A 17,198-nucleotide genomic window follows, 5' to 3' on the forward strand; every position below is an offset into this window, starting at 1 on the left:
ACATTGTCTGTAAAACATAGTTAGGGAATTCATTAAGGGTGCATTTAATTAGCTTCATTCATTCATTTTTTTTCCCCTTTATTCATCAGAATGAACCGCCAACTTATCCAGCACATGTTTTACACAGCGGATGTGCTTGCTTCCTGTTGCAACACAGTACTGGGAAACACCCACACTCAATCACATGTCAAATTAGCTTGTTTAATTCACCTATAGCGCATGTGTTTGGACTGTGGGGGAAACCCACCGGTAGGAAACCCACAGCAACACAGGGAGAACATGCAAACTCCACACAGAAACGGCAACTGACCTAGCCGAGGCTGGAACCAGCGACCTTTTCGCTGTGAGGCGACAGTGCTAACTACTGAACCACCATGTCACTATTATTAAGCTATTATTAAAGGAATAACGATTATTATTTGTTCTTTTATTGCATTTACCTTGACTAAAACTTCACTAGTTTTGTTGTACAATTATTATTTTTTAGAATTGAAATTGTTATCAATTGTTTTATATTTGTGTTGTATGTAACTTTACTGATATTGTATGTGTAAATATTTTTTTTTTGATTTTAGGTTACTTTTTTTAATCTGGCAGGGGGCAACAGATGAAAATTACCCCCTATTTACAGTTTTTACTGGTGATTAACGAGCGTTGTCCCTGTTAAATAAAATACATACATTTATTTTTAAAGACTAAAGTTATATAATAACTTGTATCTCACCAATCTAGGAAGTACATCTGGAACATTTCCTCAGTTCATCAGCATAAATGTGTATGTGTGTGTAATGGCATGTGTGTTAACTGTGCTTGTGTTGTGTCTTCCAGACTGGAGGAGATGTGTGCGCTAATGGCAAACCTGGAGAAGGCCAACCAGGTGAGTGCGATGGCCTCCTCTCAGCCTCTGATTGAGACGCCGCGTCGTCAGGATAATCACCTTCGTAATCAAGCTCCGGGTTTAATTAGACGCCCCTGCAGCCCCTCGCTCACGCAGGCCGTGATTAGCCGCGCTCTTACCCATGATGCCGTGCGGCGGCAGCGGCGGAGGACAGGAGATGTGGCGATGTGACGAGGAGGGCTGTTAGTTACCTCATTGCGCTGATTGCTTCCCTTTTTTTCCACTGTGATTCGCTTTTTCTCCCTTCGCCAGCAGCTCTTAGATAAATGATTCGAAAATGAGTCATTAATTAGCAGGCCGAGTGTGACAGAGCAGGTAAACAGTTTGAGAAGAAAGTGCCTGCGAGTAAACACGCGCCTCAGCAGAACCGAGCTGTTTTTACCTGCCGATGCGTCTCGGCACCTGTAAATCTCTGCTGATTGGGCTTTGGAGGGCGTTCTGGCGCCGTTCGGCATGATTGTTCATTTGATTCGGGAACTCTGGGAATGTTTGGGGCTTGATTTGTATTGATGCCCGAATTGGCTTGTGCTGTATTTTGCAGCAGGGTGATATAAACCTGCTAAACTGTATCTGGATCATCAGACAGCTCTTTAGTTGCAGTCGTGTATTACTAGAATAAAGCAATAAGCCATTCACTCATTTAGCAGCAGAGATGTATAAAGTACTAGAGACCCAGACTTAAGTAGAAGTACAAGTGCTCTATCAAAAAAGTGACTTGAGTAGAAGTTGAAGTGCTCTTTAAGCACCGCACTTAAGTGGAAGTACTAAAGTATTCAACATTATTTGAGCTTAAGTATTGCAAGTAGTTTATTCAAAAATTTACTACTCAAATACTGAAAGTTTTATTATATTGTTTTGTTTATTTGAAATATCTTTTTGGGGGCACTTGATTAAGGAGAACGAAAAGAAACATGCTTTACGATTTATTTTACACACACACACATTTATATATATATATATATATATATATATATATATATATATATATATATATATATACACACACACATACGTACATACATACATGCATATATATATATATATATACACACACACACATACGTACATACATACATACATGCATATATATATATATATATATATATATATATATATATATATATATATATATTTATAATATATATATATATATATATATATATATATATATATATATGTATATATATATATATATATATATATATATATATATATATATATATATATATATATATATGATGAAAAACACCATTCAGTGTGACACAGCCTTTATGATAGCCAGCTAGTTAACATTAAGTGAACATCGCAGCATGTTATGAACCGCGGGTAGCTAACGTTAACTTATCGAACAGTAGCACTCACAAATAGCTCAAACTGTGTGTATTATATTTTGTGTCTTATATTATTTTTAGCTTACCTTGATATGTTTCTTCAAATTCGAAAGTGAATTTTGAAGGCCATTATTTCGCAATCTGTTGGGAGGCAGAGTATGCACTTTTTCCTCATCGCTACGAACAGTCGAAAGTGAAGGAGTTGAAGGTGGAATTTCTGGGTTTCCATGTCGAAAACAAACTAAAGTCCTCTCCATGCAGGCAGGCAGCGCTGTCTTTCTTGATCGTCTGAATGATGACGAGCCAGCTTATTCAAACCTGTGACAGAGCCATCTGCTGCTCTGGCAGAGATAATGTGGGTTTGGAATGATTCGTAACATTTTTATAATTGTAAAGAGTAACAATGCAGCACATAAAAAATCTGTCGGAGTAAAAGTATTAAACTCATCGAAAATATGTACTTAAGTAAAAGTGGAAGTCGGAGAAAAAAAAAAAACAATACTCCAGTAGATTACAGATCTGTAAGTGAAGTAGTTCTACTTAGTTACTATACATCTCTGTTTAGTAGGCGGTTTTATCCAAGAGAGCTACAAGTGTGGATATTCTGTAAAAAAAACACTTCAAATCACCTGAGCAGCAGTATATAAATGCTATGACAAGTCAAAGTTTGTTTAGATTTAGTTTTTTGGGTGCACTATGTATGATGTAGAAGTGTGGGGTGCTTGTAAGAAGGTGTCTGGTCCATATGGAGAGGAGTGTGTCATTTACAGATAGTTTGTCCAGCTTACTCGCTTGCGTAGAGCACACTAAGCCTTATAAACCTGTTAAACTGTATCTGGAACATTAGACAGCTCTTTAGTTTAATAGTTTCAGCCATGTATTAGGTTTCCAAGACATTTGGTGTGTTTATAAGGTAATGTCTGGTGCATACGGAGAGAAAAAGAGTAGTTTACAGTGAATTTATTAGAGCTAGATTAGGTTAATTGAACTTGCTGCAGCAATGGTACGATTGCAAAGTTCCTTAATTATTACACCAGAATGAGAATAAAGTTCCTAGCTGTATCAACCTAGAAAATAGCAAGTTTTCATTTTCCAACAGTATTAGTACACAATGTAACTACAGAGGAGTCCAGCTTTAAATAGAAAAAAATATCAAAAATCTTTTTTGAATTTTTTGAGCGAGATGCTAATGGTCTAATCTGATTCAATGATTTATGCTAAGCTAAGCTAAAAGTTCAAACGCGGAGATCAGCTGAATGGCTTGAAAATGGTCAAATTCAGCTGTTTAACTCTAGTATAGCTGTAAAATGATCATATTTCCAAAAAAAGTTTTAATGGTGGCCAAAAAAAAAAAAAAAAAGACATGGCAAAAATGTCTGAAAGTCATTGTGTTGCAAGCAAAACACACATGCAAAAACGAATCTCTTAAAAAAACAGGTTGCAATGATACATTTTGACACTATTGACGCTACATTTCTGTTTATAAATGTGTGAATGCCATCGTGTTAGATAGAAAATATCAAAGCAAGTGTCATCTGCACTCAAACGCTGCAGGAGCTGTTCTCAGAACCGCGTCCTCATGGGAAGTTCCTGTGTGCAATTCGGGAAGTCATAATTATGTTTCTCATTCAAATGATTTAGGTCTTAAAGTAAAAACAAGGATGTGTTTGGGAAATTCATATCTCTTTTCTGTTTTTGGCTTACAGACAAAGGAAAAACTATTTTTAATAATGCTAACCCTCCTAAGCATCATTTTTTTAGTGCAGGTTTTTTGAAGCCTTTAGGCAAACAAACCTAAAAACAAACCTGAAAAAAATAGGTTTGCATGTGCAGGGTGCAATTTTGATTAAATTTATACAGCTGAAGAATTTTATTCTGATAAAAAGTTATCTTTATAAAACTATTGCAGACTACCTGGATAGATAGATAGATAGATAGATAGATAGATAGATAGATAGATAGATAGATAGATAGATAGATAGATAGATAGATAGATAGATAGATAGATAGATAGATAGATAGATAGATAGATAGATAGATAGATAGATAGATGGGTAGATGGATAGAAGGTTGGATAGAAGGTTAAATGGATAGATGGATGGATGGATAGATAGATATATAGATGGATGGATGGATGGACGGATGGACGGATGGATAGATAGATGGATGGATGGATGGATAGATAGATAGATGTATAGATGGATGGATAGAATGTTGGATGGATGGATGGATGGATAGAAGGTTAAATGGATAGATAGATAGATGGATGGATGGATGGATGGATGGATAGATAGATAGATATATATATATAGATGGATGGATGGACGGATGGATAGAAGGTTAAATGGATAGATAGATGGATGGATGGATGGATAGATAGACAGATGTATAGATAGATGGATGGATAGAAGATTGGATGGATGGACGGACGGATGGATGGACGGATGGATAGATGGATGGATGGATGGATAGATAGATAGATGGATGGATAGAAGGTTGGATGGATGGATGGATGGATAGAAGGTTAAATGGATAGATAGATGGATGGATGGATGGATGGATGGATGGATGGATGGATGGATGGATGGATGAATGGATGGATGGATGGATGGATGGATGGATGGATGGATGGATGGATAGATATATATATATATAGATAGATGGATGGATGGATGGATGGATGGATGGATGGATGGAAAGATAGATAGATAGATAGATAGATAGATAGATAGATAGATAGATAGATAGATAGATAGATAGATAGATAGATAGATAGATAGATAGATAGATAGATAGATAGATGGATGTATGGATTGATGTATGGATGGATGGATGGATGGATGGACGGATGGAAAGATAGATAGATAGATAGATAGATAGATAGATAGATAGATAGATAGATAGATAGATAGATAGATAGATAGATAGATAGATAGATAGATAGATAGATAAATATGTGGATGGATGGATGATAGCTAACTCTTTTCTTGCAAGAGTTTGCCAGCATTAGCGATGATCCCAACTTGAGTTTGAGGAGTTGAAGTTTGTCTGAAGCTCCTCAGGGGTCTCTAAGTTTCCCGAACTTGTGTGTTTGATGGCAGAGAGCGGACGCAGCCCAGAGGGAGGTGGAGAAGCTGAGGGAGCAGCTCTCCGGGACTCAGAGCACTTCTAAAGGGACCGGCCCGTCAGAAGAGCGACCCAAGGAGGTAAGAATCATCCTCTTTTTTTTTTATATTTATTTAGATGAAAGCCGGGCAGCTGCAAATTGCCACCTTAACACGAGAGGAAATGATCAGTTGCTCCACACCACTGAAACCTCATTAGTGGCTCTTTTGAGGAGATGTGATTATAGGAGAGCAGGCTGGAGATATTGAAGTTGAAAAAGCGAGTTTCGTGTCACTGATCTGCTTTCATTTGTGGGTCCCAGGAGAGGGAGCGGGACGAGCGGCTGGAGGCGCTGCTGTTCTCTAAAGACAGAGAGATCCTCAGACTGCTGGAGAACGTCCAGAGACTGCAGTTCACCTTACAGGAGGTCCAGGACTCCTCGGCCAATCAGATCGCAGAGCTGGAGCGACAGCTGGCTTATAAGTCTGAGGCTATAGAGGTGAGATTGTCTGTCTGGCCAATCAGTGCGCAGTGTTTAAAGGGTTACTTGAAGTCTGTACACTGAAAAAAAAAGCTTTTTTTACTTACAGTTTTTGTCTAATTATCTAAATCATCTTAGGTATTTTGTCCAAATATCTAAAACTTCTTAAATCAAGAAGCATTTTCTAGACAAGCAAACCATATTGTCTTGTTTTAAGAAATAATATGTCAAATTTGAGTGAGTTTTTTCCTTAAAACATGCAAAATAATCTGTCAGTTGTGTAAACTAAATAATCTTATGTCAAAAGGAACACATGATCATTTCACTAACCCCATTGGAAGATTATTTTGCTTGTTTTAAGTAAAAAAACTCACTTAATTTTGGCATATAATTTCTTAAAACAAGACAAAATGTTTTACTTTTTCAGACAATGCTTCTTTATTTAAGAATATTTATATATTTTAACTAGAAACAAGAAAGCTTTTTTTGCAGTGTACATTGAACAAAACAGTTACTTAGAGAGTTTACAGAGTTACTTAGAGAGTTTTGATTTGTTGTGTTTCTAGTCCAAATTTTTTTAATTCATTAGAAATAAGAAGTCAAATTAAGTGAGTTTTTCCTTTAAAACAAGTTTAATAATCTGCTGGTCGGGTTAGTAAAATACACTTATTTCAAACTAAACACAAGATTATTTATTTACCCCACTGGCAGATTATTAAAAATCTTCTTTTAGGGAAAAACTCACATCATTTTGACTTCTTATTTTTGAAACAAACTAAAATAAAACAAACTTAAAGTAGGAGAAGCTTTTTATTAGTCTGAGGCTATAAAGGTGAGATCGTCTGGCCAATCAGTGAGCAGTGTTTAAAGGGTTACGTGAGGTCTGTACACTGAAAAAAAGGCTTTTCTTACTCGTCGGCCAATCAGATCGCAGAGCTGGAGCGACAGCTGGCATATAAGTCTGAGGCTAAAGAGGTGAGATTGTCTGTCTGGCCAATCAGTGCACAGTGTTTAAAGGGTTACGTGAGGTCTGTACACTGAAAAAACAGCTTTTTTTACTTAGAGTTTTTGTCTAATTATCTAAATCATCTTAGGTATTTTGTCCAAATATCTAAAACTTCTTAAATCAAGAAGCATTTTCCAGACAAGCAAAACATATTGGGCCTTATCATACACCCGGCGCAATAAGACGTGTTTGGCACGATATGTTGCTATTTGCAGATCAACGCAACCCTAATTCTCCCGCGTTGTGCCACGTTGTTTAAAGAGCGAATCCATTTGCACCACTTTATGGACTCATGGGTGTGCTGGTCTATAAAAGAGGTGTGTTCAGGCGCATTGTTGAGTGTTGCTATTTTGAGGAACTGAAATAACACGTACACATTGCTTAATACACACAGGATGTACAGCAACACACAAATTGAAACTTCTTTACATATGAAACAATTAAAGGATTGAAATATTACAGAAATTATTATTTTCTACATAAATATAAAAACCACTGCCTCCATGCCTTCTTCACCTCAGGGCACATTTTCAGTTTATTCATGACAACTTGCTTTTGTATAATGTTATTATTATTTATTATTTGCATATTTATATTTGTTTTATTAAGAACAAGTTTAGATTTGTCCTCCTGTCTGGTTTTGGAGACGTCTGCATCACCATATGGGGTATAAGAATAGGACGTGTGTTTAGACATAACTCAGTTTTTGGCCACACTTCATATTATTGTTTATTTATCCGTTTTCTTTACTTGTTCTTTATCCTCGCGCTGCAGATTGTTTGTTTAACTGTTTTCTCGCTAGTGGAGCGTTCAGTTTTTCCTCTTTCAAAGTCCGCCATGTAAATAACAAATTCGTCATGGCATGACGCAACTAACTCATAATGGGAATGGGAGATGAGACTCTGATTGGTTTAATGCACGTTATGCTCAAAACACACCCATAACTCATTAAGGAATAAGCACAACCCTGTTAGACCATGCGCCGGGGCGCAAACCATATTTTTCCATCCTTAAAATAGCAAAAGTGGATGTAGACACGACCTTAATACTTTGTGCCATGTGCTTAGATCATTAAAATAGAGCCCATTGTCTTGTTTCAGAAATAATAAGTAAAAATACAGTTAGTCTTTCCATTAAACTTTAAAGCTTTATTTTTACTTATTATTTGTAAAAATCAAGAAAAATCAAGAAGCATTTTCTACACATTAAAAATATTGTCTTGTTTTCGTAAGACTCCATTGGCAGATTATGTTGCTTGTTTAAAGTAAAAAACACCAAGTAATATTTGCCATAATATTTCTAAAACAAGAAAAAATGTTAAAATTTTTCAGAAAATGCTTCTTGATTAAAGAATATTTAGATATTTGGACTAGAAACACATTTTTTTTGTCTACATTAAAGAAAATGTTTTCTTTCTTGAGAGTTTTAGTCTTGTTTGTAGTCCACATATTTCATTCTTTAATAATAAGTCAAAATTTTGTGAGTTTTTCAATGGATGGAGTTTAATAATCTGAAAACAAGATTATTTTATTTACCCCACTGGCAGATTTGGTAAACTCACTTTAATTTGACTTAATATTTCTAAAAACCAAACTATATATTTTAACGTGTCTAGAAAATGCTTCTTGATTTAAGAATTTGTATATACTTGGACTAGAAATAGGATAAGAACTTGAAGAAAGAAAATCATTTTTTTAAGTGTAATATTTTTAGTTTAATGCTTTATATTTATATTTGTTTATTATATTTACCTAAAGGCATTTATGTTGGATCTAAATGTATGTACTCTAGTATAAATAACTGCCTTTCTATAAACTACCATTCAAAACTGTCAAGTTTAACATTCATTCATTCACTTTCCTTCAGCTTAGTCCCTTATTTATCAGGGGTCGCCACAGTAGAATGAACCACCAACTATTCCAGCACATGTTTTACGCAGCGGATGCCTTTCCTACTGCAACCCATCACTGGGAAACACCCATACACCGTCATTCACACACATACACTTAGGACAACTTAGCTTTTCCAGTTCCCCTATAGCACATGTCTTTGGACTCTGGGGGAAACCGGAGCACCCAGAGGAAACCCACGCCAACACGGGGAGAACATGCAAACTCCACACAGAAATGCCAACTGGCCCAACCAGAACTCAAACCAGCCCCCTTCTTGCTGTGAGGCGATCGTGCTACCCACTGAGCCACTGTGCCGCCTCAAGTTATCATATATTTTTTAATACTTTAATAATTTACAGGCATGCACTTAGTGAATCAAAAGTGACTTTATTATTATTCATTCATTCATTTTCTTTTCGGCTTAGCCCCTTTATTAATCAGGGGTCACCACAGCGGAATGAATCACCAACCCATAACTGGGATATTATTAATATTATTCAAAATGGGTAATGATAATAATAAAAATAATAATAAAAATGTAGGCGTCATGGTGGCGCAGTGGGTAGCACAATCACCTCACAGCAAGAAGGCAGCTGGTTCTCCCCGTGTTGGCGTTGGTTTCCTCCAGGTACTCCAGTTTCCTCCACAGTCCAAATGCATGCATTATAGCTAAATTGAATAAACTAAATTGGTTGTAGTGTATGTGTGTAAATGAGTGCGTATGGGTGTTTCCCAGTGATGGGTTGCAGCTGGAAGGGCATCCCCTTTGTGAAATATATGCTGGATAAGTTAGTGGTTCATTCCGCTGTGGCAACCCCGATGAATAATGGGACTAAGCTGAAAAGAAAATGAATGAATGAATAATAATCATAGGGTGTCACGGTGGCGCAATGTGTAGCACGATCACCTTACAGCAGGAAGGTGGCTGGTTCAAGCCCCAGCTGGGTCAGTTGGCATTTCTGTGTGGAGTTTGCATGTTCTCCCCGTGTTGGTGTGGGTTTCCTCCTGGTGCTCCGGTTTCCCCCACAGTTCAAACACATGCGCTATAGGTGAATTGAGTAAGCCAAGTTGGCCGTAGTGTGTGTGTGTGAATGCAAGTGTATGGGTGTTTCCCAGTGTTGGGTTGCAGCTGGAAGGGTAAAACACATGCTGGATAAGTTGGTGGTTCATTTCTCTGTGGCGACCCCTGGTTAATAAAGGGAAAATGAATGAATGAATGAATGAATGAATGAATGAATGAATGAATGAGTAGAAAATCAGCATGGTTAAAATGATTTCTGAAGATGCTGAAGGCCGGCGTAATGATGCTGAAAATTTATTTTATTTAATCCATTTAATAATATATTCAAATAGAAATCACTTATTTAAAATTCTAATAATATATCAAAACTTTCCCAGTGTTTTACTGTATTTTTCACTAAATAGATGCATCTTTTAATCTTGCATATTTTCTCATGTCACAAGACCTTCAATGACTTATGAAGCTTTTTATTAACATCTTGATTTGTGTCTTCACAGACCCTGGAGACCAAACTCCAGTCACAGATCGATTATGAAGAGATCAAAACTGAACTCAGGTGAGCTTTTGCGCGCACACACACACACACATACACACAGACTGTAAAGATGATGATGTTAATGTATGCTTGTGTCTCCTCCAGCATCCTGAAAGCCATGAAACTGGCATCAGCCAATGGAAGTTCATCCCAGGTGAGTGGAAGCAGCATGTTCCTGCAGAGAGGCTTATTCACAGCTCTGTCTTATATTGATGTACATTTACAGATAAACTTCAGCAGTGAAAACAGCTGCCTGCGTCTGTCAATGTAGAAGCAGCACAGCGCTCAGTGTGAACGGCTCGCTGCCACATCTATAGTGGAAATCTGCATTGATCATCTCAGTTTAACTGGGTTTAAAAGAGTGTTTGTTTATGTGTGTGTATATAGGTCTGTTTGTGTGTGTCTGTCTGTCTGTCTGTCTCTCTGTCTGTCTGCGTGCATGTGCGTGCATGTGTGCACTTGGGTGACTGAGTGTGTCTGTCTATTATTTGCGTATGGCAAGCCGTTTTGACATTTAATCTATAACCCGTACTAGTATCTATTTTCCTGTTAGTGCTCATTTTTTAGATACTAATATCTTTTCCATTAAGTATTCATTAGATACTAGTGCCTATTCTTTAGATACTAGTGCTTTTCAAAATATATTAGTGCTCACTTATTAGACGCTAGTTCTTTTTATTAGATACTAGTACTCATTCATTAGATACCAGTACCTATTAGTACCTTATGTATTAGATAATAGTTCCTATTTATTAGTTACTAGTACTTATTTAATAGATACCAGTACCTATTAAATAGTTACTATTACTTATGTATTAGATAATAGTTCTTATTTATCAGTTACTAGTACTCATTCATTAGATACCAGTACCTATTAAATAGTTACTATTACTTATGTATTAGATACTAGTTCTTATTTATTAGTTACTAGTACTTTTTCATTAGATACTAGTACTTATTTATTAGATAGTTCTTATTCATTAGATACTAGTACTTTTTTTAATAGTGACTTGTAACTATTCTGTTGTTTCTAGTAACAAATGTACATTTTTTCCTTTGATTTCGATGTGATCTGTCATTGAGATGTCAACTATTCTGTTTTGACTAGTGTGTATTCCAGCTGGGACTAGTACATATTTTTATGCACTAGTAGTTATTCATTAGGTACTAGTACTTATTAATTAGATCGACCTAATAATCATGTCATGGTGATTTTTTTCCTCATTTAAGTGGAGCTAAATAAATTGTTAAAATGTTTGAATGTGCATGTGTTCACAGGATTCAGCCAAAACTGCTGAGGCTCTGCTGCTGGACAAAGAAGCCTTTCTGCCATCCCACAAGTTTCTTGTGGATAAAGTCAGAGTGCTACACAACAGCGGTAAGGACGTGTCTGTTTACATGCACAATTGTGTCAAAACGTGTGTATATATATATATATATATATATATATATATATATATATATATATATATATATATATATATATATATATATACATATATACATATATACATATATACATACACATATATATATATATATATATATATATATATATATATATATATATATATATATATATATATATATATATATATATATATATATATATTAGGGGTTGAATGACTTCAGATTTTTGGAGGTCGACTTTTAAGTTATCAAAGTTGAGTAAATGTCGACTAGTCCCTGGTGACGTCATCAATAAAACACAAGACGCAAATGTTTTGCAACACGCCAAAATTTGTGATTTATTTGCAAAAAAAAATATTTTCACATGGAAAACAATGCAACATTAACAATTACTGATTTTACTGCAAAACAAATTCACGGTCAACACATTCATTTCGTTAATAGTGCAACATTAGTGCCCGGGCTAATTTTACTGCTAAATAAATGCAATCAACACATTGATCACTGCATGTTCTTAAAAGTATGTAACAATAACAGATATTTTAGTGCAGAAGTAAAGCATACGTCATCAGCACACAGATTCATGTGAAGTTATTCATAACTAGGGCCAGATGGAATCTGCGGATGTTTTTTGCCATTTCTGCGTAGAATTTTGGTAAAAATCTGCGGATTTCTGCGGAATTATGTTGGGAGTATCATAACTAAAACCTTAATATGTAAAATAATATTATCTTTTTAACTTTTATTGAATGTTTAAAATGCAAATCCAGTTAGATTCACTTTATTTGGTAAACAAAGCAAGTCTCTCATATAATATCTCTACTAAAAGACAGAAAATATTACTGTACAAACTGCATTGTACATAAATTAGATGAACATTTTCAAATTAGTCAATAATATTACTTTTGTAATTGTAATTAATTTACAAAGTGAATAAATATAGATTTACGCACATTTATTCAAGTAAATAAACAGAATTAATGATGGGCTAAAAATCTGCGGAAAATCTGCGGAATTCTGTGTGTGCAGATTCCATGTGGACCTATTCATAACATAACACACGAAAGACAAAGGCTTTAATGTTACTTTAAGCCATATTATACTGTCAGAGACTTGCTCAGATGCATATTTACCGCTATGATCGAGCACGCTAGAAAGCTGCTCAACGATGATGATTTAAAGTTCACTCAAAGTTCACGTGAATCTTTGACGCTGACATAAGAAAAAATAACATTTAAAAAAATTACTGTAAATAATCTGAGGGAAGTTTCATTCAGTGAGCTGTGTGTAAAGCTGGCATGTATTTCAGGTCAAACCATGTGATCTGCGCAGCGCGACTAGTCGACGTCAATCAAAAAGCGTCACTGCAGAGCATTAAAGTCGACTAGTCGATGCAACCTCTAATATAGATATATATAAATACATAGCGTTTCTGTGTGGAGTTTGCATGTTCTCCCTGCGTTCGCGTGGGTTTCCTCCAGGAGCTCCGGTTTTCCCCACAGTCCAAAGATGGTACATGTGAATTAGGTAAATTGTCCATAGTGTATGAGTGTGAATGTGTGTGTATGGATGTTTCCCAGAGATGGGTTGCAGCTGGAAGGGCATTCGCTGCGTAAAACATGTGCTGGATAAGTTGGCGGTTCATTCTGCTGTGGCGACCCCAGATTAATAAAGGGACTGAGCCGAAAAGAAAATGAATGAATGAGTGAATAAATGCTTTGTTATGGTAATCTTCAATCAAAATCATTCGCTCCCTCTCTGGAACAGCATTCCATCCCTGATGATGCCATGTGATGAAATATGTTAAGCCACGCCCCTCCATCCTTTAGTTTCTTGCGAGTTTAAGAAAAGAGGAGGAGCACAACAATTAAACCCTGCCCCCTACTCAATATTCATTCTCATTTGGAAATATACATCATTTTGGATTAACAGTCTGGTTCCCCGCTCTTCACTTTCATCCGCGATCGCAAACAAACCACCCCCAGCCGCTCTTCACTTTCAGCTTGTCAGAGGGCCCGTGGCGCCTCTGAACTCACCCTCAAGTGGTTGCAAGAGTGAACACAAAAGAAGATATTCTGAAACATGTTGGAAACCTGTAACCATTGACTTTATTAGTAGGAAAAACAAATATGGAAGTCAATGGTTACAGGTTTCCAGCTTTCTACAAAATATCTTCTTTTATGTTCAACAGAAGGAACAAGTTTAAAACAATTGATCGGAGAATAAATGATGACAAAATGTATATTTTTGAGTAAAATATCCCTTTAACAATTGATCAGTTTTGGGGAATTGGGGAAAAGGGGGGCTAATAATTCTGACCTCACCTGTAGGTGATAAATAATGATCTCGTTATTTTCAGATGATGGTCGTTCTGAGGACAGTAAGGACGTGAGTCGCCCGGCTGGCTCATATTCTTCTCCTCCAGGAACACTGCCCATAGATGGACGCACTTCCTCCAGCCCAGCTCCGCCCACTGCAGACACGCCCATCCACACTCTGCCCCGCCCCTTCTCAGTGTCGCCCTTCACTGGTGAAAAACTTCCAGATCAGCTCTTGCAGAAGCAGCTTCTGTCTCCTCTCTTCAAGAAAGACGGCTCCTCCATCATGGCCTTCCCCACCGCACTATACGCCGCCAAAGCTGCCCTCCTGTCAGCCAATCACAGCACCTCCATCCCCATCACTATAGACACAGGCATGCCGAGTGACCAATCAGAGAGCGGGAGTTCAGGGGGCGGAGATGACGACCAGTTGGACACAGCAGAGATCGCTTTCCAGGTGAAAGAGCAGCTGCTGAAACACAACATCGGCCAGCGGGTGTTCGGACACTACGTGCTGGGACTCTCGCAGGGGTCAGTCAGCGAGATACTGGCCCGTCCCAAACCCTGGAGGAAGCTGACGGTCAAGGGCAAAGAGCCGTTCATCAAGATGAAGCAGTTCCTGTCGGACGAGCAAAACATCCTGGCGCTGCGCACTATTCAAGTCCGCCAGAGAGGTGAGTGATGAACAAACCCTCAGAAAACACTGCCGGCATCATGACATCTGGAGAAATATCACAACGTTTGCTTTGTGGAAGCGTCATGTTATTGACAAACACTTACTATAACATTATGATTATTTAATATTTATTCATTCAATCCTTTGGCTTAGTCCCTTATTTATCAGGGGTCGCAACAATGGAATGAACCACCAACTTATCCAGGATATGCTTTACAGAGCGGATGCTCTTCCAGCTGCAACCTAGTTCTGGGAAACACCCATTCACATTCATTCACACTTATACACTATGGCCAATTTAGCTTATCCAATTCACCATTAGCGCATGTGTTTGGACTGTGGGGGAACCGGAGCACCCGGAGGAAACCCACACCAACACGGGGAGAACATGCAAACTCCACACAGAAATGCCAACTGGCCCAGCCGAGGCTCAAACCAGAAACCTTCTTGCTGTGAGGGGACAGTACTAACAACTGAGGAAAATGGTCATACCTATTTTATTATTAGGGATGTCAAAAGGTTAATTGGGATTAATCACATCCCAAAAAAAGCTTTTATCTAATTTTTATATATAAATAAATACACGCATGCATAGATTTAAGAAAATGTCTATTTATATTAATGAATTAAATATTTCTATCTAATAAAAATTATATATATATAGTTATATAGTTATATATAGTTATATATATAGTTATTACATTAATTATATTGTTATTATATTAAATTATACAAACTATATATATATATGTGTGTGTATATATATATATATATATATATATATATATATATATATATATATATATATATATATATATATATATATATATATATATATATATATATATATATAAACAATAATAACAATATAATAATTGTATAATTACATTACTTTTGAGTTACTTTTTTTTTTACCTGGCTGAGGCTTGATCTCTTTCAGAACTTGTTTTTTCTTTCTTTCTTTTCTTAATAGAGGAGCTCTGCAGTTAACAACACACTTTATAACCCACACCTGCATTTACCTTTAAAAAACACATCAAAAAATAATATTTTAGGATAATGTTATCTGAGAACTTCCTGACACAGAGCTCTACATATACAGATTATTGAAAGTTTAAAGCAGTGTTTGCTACTTTTGTACTTTTTGCTTTAAATAAAATCACTGTGCAGTGAGACTATAATCCCCTTTTCCTTTTCTTCGATGCGTTCAAAATAATGAACACATTCTCTTACTGACTGCATGATTCTTTGTGACTACTTGTTTAATTTTACTTTTACTTAATTTAATTCAGCCATTTATTTTTTAAAGCTCATTAATTAAACTAAAAAGTAACTTGCGTTACATTTTCAAAACAGTAACTCAAATATTATTACTTATTTTTTAAAGTAATGCATTACTTGTTACTTAGAAAAGTCATATTATTACGTAACTCGCATAGATACATATTATAGATACAGTTGAAACTGAATGGTTGATATGTGGGTTTATGCTAAAAGTACTGGAATTAATACATATACTATGAAAAATCAGTAAATATGTGTATGACCAGTTTATTTAAGGAAATATTCAAAATAAAACAAACATTTTTGATTACTAAATCATCTTTATTTTTTGATGTATGACATAAAATATTTCAGATTCTCATTTAACATGCTTTCTTGTTATGTTTATGTTTTTACAATAAAACTAAAATAAAGTGCAGTATAGTGCAACAGGATTATGTTTGTTAGATTTATTTTTTTTTGGTAAACCAACAATGCTGTGTAGTGTAAACCATTATTTAAAACCCTTTTGGTAGAGCAGGCAGTTCAAATGGTTTTAAAAAAAAGGAACTGCTTTTATTCACTCTCAGAAAAAATGGTTCAATGTCTTACCAATGAAGGTACAAACCCTTTCCACTGGGGCAGTACCTTTTTTACAGAACAGAATTGTACCTTAAGACAACGAAACACATTTGTACCATTGCAGTTTGTACCTTTAAGGACATGATTGGTACCATAGGAAAAAAGATGTCCCTTTGGTTTTTAAAACCTGCAGATACAATATTGTACCTTCATCAAAGGTACAAATCTGATCCATGAAGGTTCCACTACAGTGACAAGACACTTTGTACCTTAACAGTGTCAAACGTGTTCCTTCAAGAACTATTTAAAGGCATTTTGCTGCTGTATATCCAAAATGTGTCAGTTTATTTTCAGGAAATATAAAACATAAATACATTAAACAAAGTTTCTTTTTGTGTAAATGCACATTTTTCATTTACAATAAAGAATAAAAAATACTTTAACATAAATTAAAAGATCTATTTTTTGCTAAACATTTCACAACATCTTACAGAAACACATTCTCCCATCTACAATAGAAAACCTTTTTTTTCTCTAATTTTCACACAATACCTGTGTAATCATCTAAAAGTTCATTTAATTTACTTAATGTTAAAATAGAAATAGAATTATGCAAAGGTTTTGTAACGAGATATAATGTTTGATTAGTTTTACAATAGTAAAATGTCTGCATGAACACT

The 17,198-nt window shown here is 35.8% G+C and overlaps 1 protein-coding gene across 1 annotated transcript in view; it reads left to right on the forward strand.

Moving 5' to 3' along the window:
• Positions 1-17,198, forward strand: part of cux2b (cut-like homeobox 2b) — a 375,989-nt gene that overhangs the window by 329,185 nt on the left and 29,606 nt on the right. Inside the window, exons 9-15 of the mRNA XM_056464131.1 lie at positions 829-877; positions 5,331-5,435; positions 5,657-5,833; positions 10,232-10,290; positions 10,375-10,423; positions 11,548-11,647; positions 14,039-14,671. Of these exons, the coding sequence (XP_056320106.1) occupies positions 829-877; positions 5,331-5,435; positions 5,657-5,833; positions 10,232-10,290; positions 10,375-10,423; positions 11,548-11,647; positions 14,039-14,671 (1,172 nt within the window). The remainder of the gene's footprint in view (positions 1-828; positions 878-5,330; positions 5,436-5,656; positions 5,834-10,231; positions 10,291-10,374; positions 10,424-11,547; positions 11,648-14,038; positions 14,672-17,198) is intronic.

This window comes from Danio aesculapii, chromosome 8 (assembly GCF_903798145.1).
Source record: "Danio aesculapii chromosome 8, fDanAes4.1, whole genome shotgun sequence".
In the NCBI taxonomy this organism is placed as follows: Eukaryota; Metazoa; Chordata; class Actinopteri; order Cypriniformes; family Danionidae; genus Danio; species Danio aesculapii.